At 39.5% G+C, this 16,849-nt stretch overlaps 1 protein-coding gene across 2 annotated transcripts in view; it reads left to right on the top strand.

Annotated features, from left to right (window-relative positions):
- The window catches only part of myo7aa (myosin VIIAa), a 70,047-nt gene that overhangs the window by 21,002 nt on the left and 32,196 nt on the right, over nt 1-16,849 (top strand). For both annotated transcript variants that reach the window (XM_036149536.1, XM_036149537.1), the window contains exons 12-23: nt 2,100-2,219; nt 2,385-2,527; nt 2,709-2,919; nt 3,622-3,757; nt 4,663-4,769; nt 5,573-5,614; nt 6,891-7,028; nt 8,076-8,234; nt 12,367-12,459; nt 15,842-15,936; nt 16,106-16,190; nt 16,312-16,530. In XM_036149536.1, the coding sequence (XP_036005429.1) occupies nt 2,100-2,219; nt 2,385-2,527; nt 2,709-2,919; nt 3,622-3,757; nt 4,663-4,769; nt 5,573-5,614; nt 6,891-7,028; nt 8,076-8,234; nt 12,367-12,459; nt 15,842-15,936; nt 16,106-16,190; nt 16,312-16,530 (1,548 nt within the window). The remainder of the gene's footprint in view (nt 1-2,099; nt 2,220-2,384; nt 2,528-2,708; nt 2,920-3,621; nt 3,758-4,662; nt 4,770-5,572; nt 5,615-6,890; nt 7,029-8,075; nt 8,235-12,366; nt 12,460-15,841; nt 15,937-16,105; nt 16,191-16,311; nt 16,531-16,849) is intronic.

Below are 16,849 nucleotides of genomic sequence, written 5' to 3'. Positions count from 1 at the left end.
ATTATTATTATTATTATTATTATTATTATTATTATTATTTTATATATCCGCCTTGTTATATTTGCATAATGCATGAAGAAAAATAAAATCAGCAGCGCAAGAGTCTGTTCCGATCATCCGGCCCTTACCACAGGCTACTGCAGCCCATTGGTTATCATCCCTGACAGTCTAAAGGGCTAGGCCAATCATAAAGTAGAAAAACACCTTCACGCTCCATGTGGAACTTTGTGCAGCGGTGTTCACAGTAGTAATGGATAAGAAACGCAAGGGAGGCGCAGAGAAACTGCGCGAAAAAAAGAAACAAGTTCTTCAAACGGACGCTGCGAAATGTGTCAAACTGACTGACATGTTCCCAACAGCAGGCCCTTCATCTGCTCCGGTGTCTGATGTAAAATATGGTGGTGGTGGTGGTTGTAGTCAGTGACGTGCGGTAGGCAGTGGTTCACTAACCGCAGTGGTTCATAGCTGGTGAGGCACTGACGTCATCAGTCAGATTTACTAATATATACACTCTACAGAATAGACTCATTGCAAAGTGCTGAAGACGACTGATTGAGCCAAATAAATTCACCAAGAGACATGGAAAAATATTGATTTGATGAAAAAATAAAAATAAATTATTTGTCATTTGACTGTAACAGTTTATGAATTATGATGGATTTCTGCATTTGTAACACATTCTAAAACTATAACCCACATTAAGCACATTTCATTACAGAAACAAAACATGAATAATTATCGCTGTCTTACCTCTACTTATAAATTAAGCCCATGCGCAGCTCTTTCTGCACAAAAATATCATCATTTTCCAGTAAAAGTTCTCTTTATCTTCTTCAGTTTTAAAACTCTCTCAGTCTCAGTGGAGCTCACTGTCAGGGAGGAAAGCCTTCCTTCATCAGTCCTGTTCCGGCTGGATGTTTAGAGTCTTTTTAGTGCTTTACTTGTTTAGCAAAACTCCCTAATAAAACATCCATAACTTGCTGCCACTCTACAGTTTTAGGATCAGGAGCGGTGCTCCTTGAGCGCCCCCTGCCTAGAGGCCAAGGAACTGCCGGTCTCACCTACAACCAGTTCTCTGCCGGTTTTGATCGCGCAGCAGCACGAAAACCTGTTACCTGCACACAGTATGATTACCAAAACACAATTCGTAATCCACATATATTAAATTGTGGAAAATCAGCTCATAACTGTTTGAACAATTAAATTTATGATCTAGAGACAGGAGGATGCATTCACAGAATGGAAGCCAACGCAGTTAACATGGGATTGCGCAATCCCAGGGGAGGCCAAGCGCGCCTGTTTAGGAACCATGACAATGTGGTGGGCCAGTCTAATCCAAAATGCCAGGGCCGATTTTTTTTGTCCCAGTCCACCCCTGGCTCTCACTGTGGTTCGCTGGAGTCCCAAAGCTTTAGAACCGGCTTAGATCTCAATTACTTTCTTTCTCAGTTGTTCCTGAATTTCTTTGGATCTCGGCATGACGTCTAGCATTTGAGGATCTTTTGGTGTACTTCACTTTATCAGGCAGGTCCCCTTTAAGCGATTTCTTAATTGAGAACAGGTGTGGCAGTAATCCGGCCTGGATGTGGCTAGAGAAGCTGAAAACATTTGTGATAAATCACAGTTATATATTTTGGTGTTTCAAAGATGTTTAATTTAAAAGAAAACTTCGATTGTTTAAGGGTATTGGATTCTGTAGCCTTTATCAAACAAAACCGGTGACTCTGTCTTCTCTAAGCCCCAGTGGGTGGAGGCAGATGAGCGTTCACACTGAGCCTGGTTCTGCTGGAGGTTCTCCTCCCTGTTAAAGGGGAGTTTTCCTCTCCACTGTCGCTTCATGCATGCTCAGTATGAGGGATTGCTGCAAAGCCATCAACAATGCAGACGACTGTCCACTGTGGCTCTACGCTCTTTCAGGAGGAGTGAATGCTGCTTGGAGAGACTTGATGCAACCTGCTGGGTTTCCTTAGAGAGGAAACTTTCTGACCAACCTGGAGGATCTGATGGAGTCTGACTTTGGAAAGAGCCTTGAGATAACATGTTTCATGAATAGGCATTGACTCTCTGACATTATTTTGGATCTGTATTTGTGTGTTCAGGTGGACTGCAAAGATCTGATGAATTGTCTGACCAGCAGGACGCTGATAACCAGGGGAGAGACGGTGTCCACCCCACTCAGCATGGAGCAAGCTCTCGATGTTCGAGATGCTTTCGTTAAGGTAAAGCCCACAATAAGAATACTAAATGAATTTATAAAAACACGTTTCATGAGTTGTTTGTGCTTGTTTTGTAAATACAGATAAAAATAAAAATTGGAAAAAAGAAATGTGAGACCAAAGCTACTTTAATGCTTACTGGCGCGTTGCGTGCTTCTGTCCATGCAGGGCATTTATGGGCGCTTGTTTGTTTGGATTGTGGAGAAGATAAATGCAGCCATTTACAGGCCTACATCCTCACAGCCCAAAGCTCTCAGGCGTTCAATTGGACTGCTGGATATCTTTGGCTTTGAGAACTTCACCATCAACAGGTGAAAATCCCACAGACCCTCGTAAATTTATCACTTCCCATCTTAACCACTATGGATGCAGTAAAAACACTAAATTAACCTCGCTAGCGAGTTAACAAACCCCAAGTTCCTCCAGGTGATTGCTTGATGCATTTATCATTTGAATGTCTGTGTTTTTGTGGGGTTATCCTCGTCCCCGCAGCTTTGAGCAGCTGTGCATCAACTTCGCCAACGAGAACCTGCAGCAGTTCTTCGTGCGTCACGTCTTCAAGCTGGAGCAGGAGGAGTACAACCTGGAAAACATCAACTGGCAGCACATCGAGTTCACCGACAACCAGGACGCCCTGGACATGATTGCCATCAAACCCATGAACATCATCTCGCTCATCGACGAGGAAAGCAAGTTTCCTAAGGTAAATCCAGCTCAGGTACACCTCTCTGTTTGGGTGCAGCTTGTCCCTAAAGCGGCGATGGTTTAATTGGGACGCTTCATGAGTTTCCAGTCTTAAACCTTTATAAAGCCTGTACCAAATGATGACCATTTAGCACAATATGTTCATTACTCCTATTAGCATAAAGCTAGGTAACAGTTTGTACCGTTTTTAATCGTTTGTGTAACTTTCTGCTCAATTTTTACCTCAGCGGTTCATAAATTATCTTTTAATATTCATATGTTCTCTATAGAAACAGAATAACGGTAAAAACTTGTACAAACAGGCACACACGCATGCTGCGGCTACATTTACTTGCTCCATATAAAATATATAATATATTTTTTTGGTTTGCCGCTACATTCATGACAAGTGACAAATACTTTGGTTTATATGTTTCTCTTTTGTTTTCTGTTTTTACTTGGAGCCTTGCAAAAACATTTAGCTTCAATCTACAATACTGTCTTTGCAAAAGACCAAAAAGAAAGTTAAAATTGTTGTAAAGTCTGACCCAGATGATTGATATTTCGCTGTGACTGATTTAAAACGTCTAGAAGGTGGTGAGAGGGGAATGTGCATGGCCGTCTTTCTGCTTTCTCTCGTGGATCACACAGTCAGTGGATGGGTTTGAGTTGACATCTAGCTGAACATGCCTCTATCTGTTTGTTTGTTTTCGGCCCACAGGGGACAGACACCACCATGCTGAACAAGCTCAACTTCCAGCACAAGCTCAACACCAACTACATCCCACCGAAGAACAACTACGAGACTCAGTTTGGTATTCAGCACTTCGCTGGAGTGGTGTACTACGAAACCAGAGGTCAGAGTCTCTTCGCGCACCGCACAGATGGGCCGTGTTGCGGTTTGTGGGTTTTGCTTGTTCTAGTTGGCCTGCTATGGATTCATTAGACTCACACTGCAAAAACTGATCTAAAAATAAGTAAAATGTTCTTAAAGTTAGTGTATTTGTCCTTGATTTGAGCAGGTAAATAAGATTATCTGCCAATGGAATGAGTATTTTTGCCCCTAAAATAAGATAATTAGACATCCTGCACTTAAAATAAGATGGAGATGAATTGTTCCTATTTTAAGTGCAAAAATCTTATTCCATTGGCAAATCATATTATTTACCTGCTCAAATCAAGGACAAACACACTCCTTTTAAGAACATTTTACTGTTTTTGCAGTGCACTTGTGGTGAAGCTGTTTATTACAGCTGTTACCTGTTTTACTTCGGTTTTGTTTTGGTGATGTCATCACCTTCTGTCTCTCAGGTAGTTTTACTTTCTGCTCTCTGACTGTCATGTCTGACATGTTCCCTAATATAGATGCTCTTCAGGTGGCTTTACGCCTCATACGTGTTCCCACGTTTTTCATCCAACCCAGTCTCACTGAAAAAATGTTTAGTAGCCATGTATTAGGGCTGGACGATGGTGGCAGAAAAGCACTGCTGCATTATGGGTAATTCTGCCGCTGAGAGTGACGCATCATAAAGTCCGGCCTCCCGCCCTGTGATTGGTCCGGTCTGTTTTGGGGCGGAGGAAATGGAGCCTTACCGCTCTGTCGGTTCTGTTAACTTAAATCTCAGTACCTGATCAACTTCAATAGCGGTTCCGAATAACGAAGCTTATTTTTATTTTGAGACGTTGATCGGTCAAAAGTAAAAGTGGATGCTCTGACATATATGTTTAAAAGCTGCATTTTTTTTTGTGTTCTTCACTGCAGGTTTCCTTGAGAAAAACAGAGACACTTTATATGGAGACATCATCCAGCTGGTTCACTCCTCCAAAAACAAGTTCATCAAACAAATCTTCCAGGCTGACGTCGCTATGGTAAAAGTCATTATTAAAGCTGTGGTGACACACCTGAGGAGAAATAAAAAAAAAAAGTGTTGGAACCCATGAAGCATTTCTCCCACAAATGAAAACGCATATTTATTTCCTTTGTGTTTATTGGAATAACCTTGTTTTCAAGCGTTTGGATGCTCGTTTTAAATATCAGGATCCAAAGATGTGGGTTTTCTTTTCCAGCATGTAAAGCATTTGGCTTTTTTTTCTGTTTTTTGGTGTTGTTCCTGTACACAAAAGAAATAAACGGGTGTATAACAAAGCGTGTTAAATTAAAAAAAAATCTTCTGGGAGATGATTCATTGTGTGGGAAAAATCATGAAGCCAACATTTATTTGGCCATGGCTGCATGCAGGTGAAGGAGGGGGAGCTGCTCTGGCATGGCAGTGCCAAGTACGCTTGAGACGGAATAATTTCCTGATTCCTGTTTGTTTTCTGTTGTGTATCTCACCGTAGACGGACCTTTGGGTTTATAGGTTTAGCAATTTATGAAGAAATTCAAATCAGACTTGGTTTTTCCAAACATATGTGTCTATTGTATAACTTATGACAAAAATGAGTGTACTCTATGGGTTTAAACTCGTTAAAACTCTATATAGTTAATCTATCAGAAGAAAAAGTAAATTTTCCATTCTTACATTGTAGGGTTTTCCTTCTTCTGCATGCCAGATTTTGCTGTTTCGTTTCAGATTTGTGTTTCTCAGTAACTTTGCTGTCTTCTGTCTTCAATCCTCCTATATGGTGGGGTCTCTTGTGTGCAAACATGCCTGTGTGCTGCTTCTTGCCAGTTTCTGTGTGGTTATGCTCCTGGTGCTACGACGGCCACAAAGGTAACAACCTTTAAAAAGAAACGCATGCAAGGGTCCGAACAGAAAATGTAGTTAATTCATTTGACCTCATTCGTGACCAACCAGTACTCTGTTTTTCTTATCTATAACCATAATGTTCTTCCTTAGTGTGTAGTTTTTATTTCCTAAATAAAAATATACATTATTTTATTATTTCTCCATAGCAAAATTTGCATCATTGGTTCAACATTAAATTTTAACTACTTCTGTTTAATCAATTAATCTTTCTCAAACTAATAAATGTGAAGTAAAGCCAAAAAGACCACTACAAAAAGTGAGATTTTGCTTTGTCAAAATATTAGTAATAGATGTTTTTAATTTTATTAAACTTAGTATTTGTAATTATAATGATTTATTAGTTTTATGATTATAAACTTTGTTGTTTTCTGGTCCATATTATGTATGCTCAAATAGGTTTAATTTTATTTTTTAGATGTTTCTAATACCTGATTTGATTTTTATTTTTTATTTTTATTTATTTTTTTATTTTTTTACTGCATATTAACATGACAATTTTACCCAGACCTAGTTATATAAAGAAAAACAAAACACCCCAACACTTGGGTGAAGATTTATGTAGTGGGGTGATTTATTTCACTGTAGCCACTAGGGGGCAGAAGGATTACACCTACAAGACATTTAAAATTCAGTTTAGGTTAAAGGTGTTTAAGATAAAACATTAATATTTGGTTTTAAATAATTGAATTGTTAGATTAAGCATACAATTCTCACCTTTAGTGTAAACACAAAGGTAAAGATGCTAAGCTTATAGCATTAAACAAATTATGCATTCTATTCCCTTTGTAACACAGTGAAATATTACTAAAATATGACAATATATTAAATCTTTATTATATTCCCTGTCAACAATTTTATTCACTGTCACATAAAAACTAGAAGTTTTATTTTTAATTTGATTATCTCATTTTGTTAACTTTTTGCTTTTTACAAACAAACAACAACAAACGTGAGATTTATGCACTTCATATAATAAAATTAACTTTTTTTTATTTATAAACAAAGTTCATCTTATTTCCTTTTTCTGTAAAAATCATGAACTTTACCCGGATGTTTACACTTCCAAAATGTTTTTATATTAAAGTGTGAGCCAGAAGTAAAAATGCATATTTATTTAGGAGACAAGGAAAGAGGAAAGGGGTTTGTGTCACAGCTCAGGAAATGTCTTGGTGGCCGACCCTGACATTTTCCTGCTGTCCCTTTTCTGCGTGCATGTGACTCTGTGTTTGCATGTGTTCAGGGCGCAGAAACCAGGAAGCGCTCTCCCACTCTGAGCAGTCAGTTTAAAAGATCTCTGGAGCTGCTGATGAGAACTCTGAGCGTCTGTCAGCCGTTCTTTGTTCGCTGCATTAAACCCAATGAGTACAAGAAACCCATGGTGAGTATCTTCTCTCTTTTCAGCTTATTAAACCGTTTACTTGCCTCTTCTTGACATTTGCAGATAGGTAGGATATGAAATGGAACAGAAATATCCTTTTTGTTGTTCCACCGTGAGCAAATTCTTGCTTACCTGCAGCAAATCTCAAATCTACAACATAAAAAATACTGACCAGTTAATAAAAATAGCATATTTAATAAATAAAAGATGTGTGAAACTGAGTAGGGTGAAGTGTATGTGTACTTAAGTATGAAAAACACCAACAGACTATTTACTACAATGGGAAAAAAATGCAAAATACAGCAGAGATGATAAACAGGTACTGAGTTTACTGCATGCAGTGATGGATATAAAGCCTAACAGCCGCTGGGAGTAAGGATCTGTGATAACGCTACTTTGTGCGCCTAGGATGCAGCAGTCTATTACCGAAGGAGTTCTCCAGCTCTGCAACAGCTTCATGAATGGGGGGGGGCGTTATTTTATCCGGAGTCCTTGGATGTCAATAATCATTAGACAATCTAGGATAAACCATACAGTCGGCATAATAGGCGCAAAATACTGCAAGATTTTCTATTGCTACGGTTAAACAACCATTTTTTTCTATCGAACAACCACGCTATGACATCAGCATGTGTAAATAATTTTTCAATTTTATTGTCCTGACAATACTGTTGATGGCCAAATGCAAAAAATAAAATAAAGTCTGGCTACAATTACATGAAAGTAGAATTTGCAGTTTAATTATTTTGCTATAAAGTTTAAAGGGTTGAATAAATGATTCCTGAAGTTTTTTTCAGGTTTTCAGTGATTATTTGTGGAGGAAAGACACGCTTAACTTTATAGAATGGGATAGGGTCCCTGTGACGTTTATTATGCTTTAATTTTAGCTAAAATAAAAGTCAGATTTTCATTAATTTTTAGCTCAAACCTTTCAGACTTTCCTTTATTGGATAAAATAAGAAACACGATTTAGCATCCTTTTTCCATAAAGTTGACAGTGTTGCCTTAATGTCCGGCTAAAGTTTGTGTGGCGGATGTGATTTGCAGCTTTTCGACCGGGAGCTCTGCGTTCGTCAGCTGAGGTACTCTGGTATGATGGAGACGATCCGTATTCGCCGGGCTGGATATCCCATCCGGTACACCTTTGTGGAGTTTGTTGACCGCTACAGGGTTCTGATGCCCGGAGTAAAACCAGCATATAAACAGGTAGGGTTGATATCTGTGTGTCCGTTTTTAAAATAACAAAAGCCAAAATAGAAGAGCTTGGTGTAGAAGATGAAGTACACATTCTTGACGTTTCCATTGGATTCAAGAGAGGAAGTATTAGCCAGATGTTGCTAATGCAATTCTCTTTATCAAGAATCAAACATCTTTATTGCCACTATGTGTTACCATAATGACATTTTTGATGAAGCATACACCGGTTCAAAATGCACATAATACATATAACATGCAGACACAACATACATAATGTTTTTTTTTTTATTATAATCAGTAGTGTTGCACCGATACGCAGCCTTCTCTGTCCCGACTAGTATTATACATGTTATATAAGTTCATGAAAGTTGCACTATTTTGTAGGGCTGTGCATAAAAATCGATATAAAGATTAATATCGATATTTTTAAAAACGATTTAATATCGATATTCTGGCTTTCAATATCGATATACCTCCCAACCTCTAGGGGGCGTTTTTCTTTTTTTTTTTTTTTTTTTTTTCTTTTTTTTTTTTTTTTTTTTCCCAGTGTCCTGTCTAGCAATATGGCAATAAGAATTGATATCTCAATGCCAGATAGAGCTCGACAGATTTTGCTTTTACAAGTGGAGCAAACGGCTTTCGCCATAGTGCTCCACTTGATTTATGCTTGTAAATAGCTTTATTATGATTCCTGCAAGGAGAATTTCAAATTATATGGACATGACAATGGGAGGGTAAAGGAAGAACAAAAAGTGAAAGAAGAAAAAAAAGAGTAGAGGTGAAAGAAAGAGGAGATAAAAGGGAGAGAATGATAAAACCTTCTTTGTCTGCTCCATCACCTGGAAAGAGACACAAAAAGAACAGCACAACCAACAGACATAAAGCAACAGATACACTCGAATAACACCTAGATGCCATTGCTAAATCATATATATTATTATGTAAGCTGACATGTGTAATGTGATATTTGAAAAAAGAAAGTGAAAGAACATAAATAAATAAATAAATAAATTACAAGATTACTGTATATAAGTGAACACTTAATACCTGGGACCCAGCACCTGTGGGAGATGTGAAAGTGCACTAGTTTAGGTGAACATTATCCAGAAATAGCTTGATAGTGATTGTGGAGAACCGAAGACCCTAGGGGGCGTTATTACAGCGCAACCATTACAGTTCACAGCGAAGGAGAGCGAGTGAGACGAATTTGTGGAACGGCCGACAGGATTTTAGAAGCTCCTTTGACCCTAAAATCAGATGTTTGGGCACATTTTTGGTTTCTGTGACACGTTAAATGCATTGAAGCAAATGCACTTTATTTTCCTGTTAATATGTCTGTGATCAATAAATAGAACATAAACATAATATTTGGCTGATTTTGGTGATTGAATCACTGAGCATTAATTCAAAGTAATAAATATCGATATTGGAATCAAATCAAGCTGAGCTATGTATCGAGTATCGTATCGTGAGCTGTGTATCGAGAATCGTATCGAATCGGCTCATCCTAGATGATACCCAGCCCTACTATTTTGGCATTTGAGGGCCAAAAGTTTTATTTAACTATTGTCACCCATTCCAGGTTGGCAATAAAAAGTTCTACTACCCTAAGTAGTATGCAGTTCTTCATATACATACACACACATCAATTTCAAACAGATGGAGTCGGTATCGGCCAATACTGCATAGCCAGGTATCGGGGCCAAAAAATGGCATCAGGGCAAAACTAATATTCAGTCAATTGCACTGGACAGCAACACTCCCTGAGGGGCTTATATGTGCAAATAGTCCTCAGCAGATAATGGACCCTTTTCCGAGTCAAAAGTCAGATATTCTGTAATACCTTATCAAAAAAATTTGTTTCAAAACTTTGTAATTTGTGTGGTTGTCTAAACGGAGAGTCCCTGAGAAATTGAAATGTGCTAATACAAATTTGCAAGTGAAAGACACTGTAAAATGTTTTATTGGATCAAGAACCTGTGGAACCTGTAGTGTTTAAAACATGTAACAGATAAAACCAAGCACAGCACATGAGTAAATAAGAGTGTGTGTGTGTGTGTGGGGGGGGGGGGGTTGATTTGGGCTTACAGTCAACTAGGATCTACTCTGGATACCACATGTGAGGTAATTTGTCCAACAGCGGAAGCCTGGTCCAAACACAGCAGCAAATCTACAGCAGAATGGCTGGAAAAGAATTTAGCAATGGCCTAGTCAAAGTCCAGAATATAACCTGACTAAAATGCTATACTGGGGTCTTAAAAGAGCTGTGCATAAATAAATACTGGCAAACTGTTATGAACTGAAGCAAATATGTAAAAAAGAGTGTCTCAAACTCCTTCCAGAATGATCCTTGCCAGTCAATGATCCATTAAAGAACAGCCTTTCCTTTTTATATGCAGAAAATTCAGGCCTTCTAAATGTGACAACAGCACTTTGGGGTAAGACAACTGTCAATAAAAAGGTGTGCGTAGGTGTCTGTAAATGTAAGTCAATAAGTGTGAATAAACTTAAGATTTGTACTACAAGTTACAAAGTTACGACTTTGCAAAAACACAAGTACAAATCCAAAATTTATGAGTACGAATCTAGAACCCCTGATGAAGCTGTTACACTCCCTACCAGTTGGTGGCAGTAATGACGTGTGACAACAGTTGTTTCATCTGTGAGAACCCAAGTGCTGTTTTCTTCATTGTCTTTCTTTTCTTCTTGTTTAATGGCGGTTGGTAAAAAACATTCAGGTTCATTAACGCCACCAACTGGTAAGGTGTGTAATAGCTTCATCAGGGGTGCTAGATTCGTACTCGTAAATGTTGGATTTTTACTTTCTCTGTTGCAAATACAAATCCTAGATTTATTGACACTTATTGGCTTACATTGATAAATTCAGACACCTATGTTTATATTGTCCGTTATCTTATCTCATCCAGCGCCCCCTGCTGTTTGTTCTGTACCTGTGGTCAGTGGTATGATGAATGCTATGAACTCATGAAAAACTACAAAGCTTTATGTAACTGAAGTTTGTCTTTAATATTTATGGCTTCGTATTATTTTGCCATGGGGTTCATAGCTAGTTAAAAGTTGACTCCAGGTACGAGTCGGGCTAAAAGCTTTTTATATTGTTTAATATTATGTTGTTAAAAAAGGGTGGCAATGTTGAAGCATTCCAGTTGTTAGAAACCAATATGTTATAAATTAACCCAAATGTATGCTGTACATTTGAAAAGGGATTCATGGTAATCTTTAGGGCGATAGTTAATGTATTAAAACAAAACGATAAAATATATTTAGTGTTTATCATTTTTGACTCATTTTGTTGAGATGGGGGTGCCGGAAAGTTTTTCCTTCTTCAAAGAGGGGCTCAACAGAAAATATCTGAGAACTACTTCATTAAAGAAAAATCCCCATTTCTGATGAATTTGTTATCCTTAAACTGGCTCTCCTACCAGGATAGGTGTTAAAGTATCCTCCAACCACAGAAATTCTCATTTTGGGATTTAGGTTTAGCTCATACAGCCTCTTCCAACGTCAGGAACCAATCCGTGTTTATCCACTTGGGTTTTTTCCCACAGATTCACTCCCTGCCGCTCCCCATACGTGGTTTTGTTTCTCCAACCTCCCTACGAAACCTTTCAAAAACAGTTGATTGTGTTTTTAATGCCAGGCCTCTGATTAAGCTGTGACTCTGGGATGTGGTTGAGTTGTTAGTTGTTTTAGCTCATACCTGCATGATCCATGATGGTTGGGATTGCTTGGTTTGTTAAACTGTGTTCTGAATCAGATCAATTTTGATAAAAAAAAAAGTTATTTTGGTAACAAATTCAATTTACTTCATTTTAAAGAAGCCAGAAATCTTTAGAAATACCAGATACCTAAATGTAGGACCAGACGTTTGTGACTTAGCTTTGTTCAGACTGCTGTAAGTGAACAAAATGAGCTAAAATGATGCAGCCTCCCATTCAATTTCAATAGAATTAACAAGTTTTTATTGAGTATAGATTTCTTTAAAGGTTATTACCCAATTGATTTTTTTTTTTTTTACTTCTGATATATTTATCATATTTTTAAGTTTTCTGCGTCCTGATTTGTGAGGCCCGGAGCCCTTTAGGCGTCGTTATATTTACCTCTTGCTCTCCCTCGTCAGGAGGACCTGAGAGGAACCTGTCAGAGGATCGCTGAAGCGGTGCTCGGCAGAGACGATGACTGGCAGATGGGAAAAACCAAGATCTTCCTCAAGGTACCCTCCCATCAAAGGTTTAATGCGTTGTAGAGGCAGGATAAGGGATTATGTTAAAGCAGCGCGGCATCCAGAACGATGCAGGACGACGTTTTTACACCTAGCTGGAGAAGAACCAGTTCATCCCAGTGGTGAAGCTCTGCTGTGATTGTTTCCAGTGTCCAGCGACAGGAAGGACCATGTTTTGTTTCCTGCTGTGCAGCACGTCCGTTAACTGGTCACCACCCCGTCACTTTCTCCCCCCCCCCCCCCCCCCCCCCCCCCCCCCCCCCCCCCCCCCCCCTCGGGTTAAATGAAAGTGTTAGCTGGTGTTGATTCAGGCGGAGCAAATGCGTTGTGCGTTGTCCGGTTCAGCGGCTGCTGTACGCCTATCCTCTTTTCCAACAGCTTGTTTTCTGTCATACCTCCTGACTTGTTTAAATTAGTTGGTTACAGAAGGAGATGTCGTTTTTAAAAATGTTGGTATTTTGCTTAGATGATGCATATTACTTCTCAAACTTTTATTTATATTATTTTCCTTGAGAGTATCTTGAACTGTTGTTGCCGAAGCGAACTAAGGATACGTTCACACTGCAGGTCTTAATGCACAATTCCGATTTTTTTTTTTGAACTCTGACTTTTTTGGCGTGGTCATTCACATTTCCAAATAAATGTGACTTGTATGTGATCTCCTGTGTGAACTGAATGCGGTCAACCTAAGTGTCCCGCATGCACATCCCGAGGACACGATGACGTCACACGTAGCAAGCGTCCTCAGTGTTTGCGGAAGTAAACATGGATTATAATGCTGCCGCACATTTTGCGGTCATTAATTTTCTACCCGGAGCTTTCCCTCCATTGACTGCTCTTCTCATTGTAGTCCGCTATGGGTGTCGTCCTTCTTCCCGTTTCTGCATAGCAGGACGCGAAATAGTGACGTTTGTCGAGTATCGGTGACGTACAGGTCGGATAAATGCGACCCGGCCGTACAGACACAGGTCACATTTGAAAAAATCCAATCTGTGTTGTTCAGACTGTCATAAAAAGATCAGATACAGGTCACATATGGGCAAAAAAATCGAAATTGGGTCACTTCAGGCTGCAGTGTGAACGTAGCCTAAGTCTCCGTCTTTGATACGAACGACCTGGGTTTAAATCCCGGTTGCCCGAGCAAGGGCGTAAAATCTCTGCCAAGTCTGTGTGCCAGCTGTAATGACACGCCGGGGCGAGCCCTGAATAAGGGCTCAGCTGGGAGGACACACCGGTGGCACAACCAACAGGCCTGGGTCACACGACCTTAGAGACCTGCCAGGGACATACCGACGTGAAACATTTGAGATTTTAGCCGATGCTTTAACCCACGTGTGTCAAACTCAAGGCCAGCGGGTCGAGTCCTCCCAGTCAAGGCAATTTATTCGGCCCTCAAGAGCCAAAAAAGGCATATGTCATAAAGTAGAGGCATATATCCTTTTAAATTGTATAAAGTGGCTAAAACTGTGTCTCCTGTAGCGAATGTTGATTATTATTATTTTTTACTGTGTAGTAACAGCATCCTGCCACTAGATGTCAATTTTCTCACAACACATTAAAACAACCCAGAAATGTCCAGAAAGAGAAAAAGAGATGCAGAATCGTGAGAGTTTGAAGTCCGGCTTTATTTTTTACAGATAAACTGTATAAACTGGGTCTAAGGGTGCTACTTCTATGTTACTGTGCATTTTTTATATTTCTTTGTGAACTTAAAGGAAATTATGAAAGTGTCATCTATACAGGTGCAACTGACCCTTTTAATGACTTCATGATGCCAAAGTGGCCCAATATAGAAATGAGTGCGACAGCCCTGTTTTAACCATACAAAGCCCTATAAATAAGAACCAAGACCTCGGCGTGCACGGGAAACCAATAGAGGTGGAGGAGTTTAAGCGTGACGTTAGAAAACATTGCGATTTGGTCTGAAGTTTGGCAGCAGGCCTGATGATTCTTTGTGCCAAAATATTTTTGGTCGTTTATGTAAATAAATGAACACATAGCTTTATTGTTATTGGGGACAAGCTGCAATCAAATTAGGTCTTCTCCTTCACTGCATGTCATATTCACACAATGTTTACATACACAATATGTCCATAAAATGATTCCCTTTTATGAGGGGAAAAAATACATTTAGAAAGTTTTGGGCACATCTTGGCACAATTGTGCCAAAATCACAGGTCTGCGTGGCACTCTGCCCACTAATGACCTTTGTGAAACAAATATTCTACAACTGATCCGGTCCAGACTTGCTGCAGTTATAGTCATGATGTGGATCTATGAAGTCTGATACTTTTCCTAGGTTTTTAAAAGAGTTTACACGGTGTTTTGTTGAATTTATTTAGAAAGAATTTTGGGTGAGGCTCAAAACTTTAGATTAATCTTTGTTCAATCACTGTTAAATCAGAAATAGTAACAGTGATTCCACTTCAATTATATTGTTTTACGTCTTACCGTTGCACAAGTTTACATTAAAGCTCTATAACCATTGGAGCTGTAGTTGCAGGAATGTCATTTCAGGCAGAAATTGCTCCTAAAAGCTGTAAACTGCACATGTTGGTGGACCTTTTTAATGACTGCAGTGGTGTTTGTAGTTTCTGACAGTCAGAGATGTGGACCCCCAGCTTCTTGTAAAATCTGGACCCCCATCATGCTGACACCGTTTATCAACACAGCAACCGTGTCCACCTGCCTCTTCAAAAGGATCAGCTCCTTTGGTCAAAGAGAAAGTTTCATGTCGAGTAATTAAGCAGATTTATTACAGACTTTTACAGATTTACAGAATTTTAGCAATAAATTGTCAATTATTTTAGCTACCACAGACTTAATTTACAGTTAAGCTAAAAAAAATGATGTTCAGGGGGGAGAAAAGGCCCAAAAGCTGGCTCAGTGTTTTTAAGTGCTTTCTGAATGGTTTGTTTTTGACACCAACGTACCGATTAAGTTGTGAGAAATTGGGCATTTCATATGACTCTATTCATTATTTTATGAAAATCTCCAAGTGTCGGACCTTGATGTTCAGCTAGAAGGGAAATTCAGCAGGAAGGTGAAAGTGCAGCTGGTAAGCAGGGAAGTAACTATTTCCTCCTAAGGACTGGTTTAGGTTGACCGGATGGCTGCTGCACACATCGCTGGAGGAGGAGATACAGATAGTTTTAATTTTAACTCTAATTTTTCTGTTAACATCAAAGCTTTTTTTTAAGGAAGCATTGAGTTGAGTCCTGTTTCCTGACGTCTTTTCATGATCCGATATCTTGAATTTCTGCAAACCTTGCATTTTTCTTCCGCAACAAATCCCAAGACTCAAACCGATTCGTCAGCAGGGGGAAAACTGAGCTGATAAACATGCATTTGTCTTATTTTACTGTTGGTTTAGGACCACCATGACATGCTGCTGGAGATCGAGAGAGATAAGGCCATCACAGACAAGGTCATCCTCATTCAGAAGGTGGTGCGAGGTTTTAAGGACAGGTATGTCCTAGAAACGCTGATCTGACTCGGTCCTTTCAAACAAATTCACCAAACTCTCTGTAAATTTGTCGTATCTCAATACCAAAAATAAGATTTGAAGATAAAGGAGAGTCCTAAATATTAAAGGCAAACAACAGTCTTAAAGTTTCATATTACATTTTTTTATCAGATCTAATTTCCTGAGGATGAGGAAGTCGGCTGTGTTGATCCAGAAGACATGGAGAGGCTATCTCTGTAGGAAGAGCTATGGAGCTGTGAGCACACCATGATCACAATAACTCAGAGAGAAGCGTACATAAAAAATAAATTAAAATGAGCATAAAGTCCCATAACACAGGGTATATGCGTCTTCCTTTCTTTGCTTTGTCCCGACAGATGCGAGCGGGCTTCTCTCGCCTCCAGGCTCTGGTTCGTTCCAGGAAGTTGTGTGCATCGTACCACGTGGCCCGTCAGCGAATCACGGGCTTCCAGGGCCGCTGCCGGGGCTTCCTGGTGCGTCGGGCATTCAGGCACCGGCTGTGGGCCGTCATCACCATCCAGGCCTACACCAGAGGCATGATCGCCCGCCGGCTCTACAAGAGGCTGAAGGGCGAGGTAACCGCCAAGGCCAATCAAAGTGCAGTGCTTTAACTTCTGTACAATATGCAAAACGTTACATTATAAGATCAGGTATGAGTCCTGGTTGACTATGATGCTTATTAGGGCCGATCAATTAATCACATTTTCAATATAATCGCGAGTTTAAAAAACGTAATTTCCAAATCAGAGGTCTGCAATTTTTGGCTATGTAACAATTAGTGAATCAGACGCGTCCTTTAGGTGTTGGTAAAATGTTTAAAGTGGGTTTGCCTCCACATGGAAGGGAAGACAGTTGCAGCAGTGAGATAATCTAATTTTATTACTTGTTTTAGAG

Source organism: Fundulus heteroclitus, chromosome 18 (assembly GCF_011125445.2).
Source record: "Fundulus heteroclitus isolate FHET01 chromosome 18, MU-UCD_Fhet_4.1, whole genome shotgun sequence".
NCBI lineage: Eukaryota > Metazoa > Chordata > Actinopteri > Cyprinodontiformes > Fundulidae > Fundulus > Fundulus heteroclitus.
This window is presented reverse-complemented; position numbering and strand designations above follow the sequence as displayed.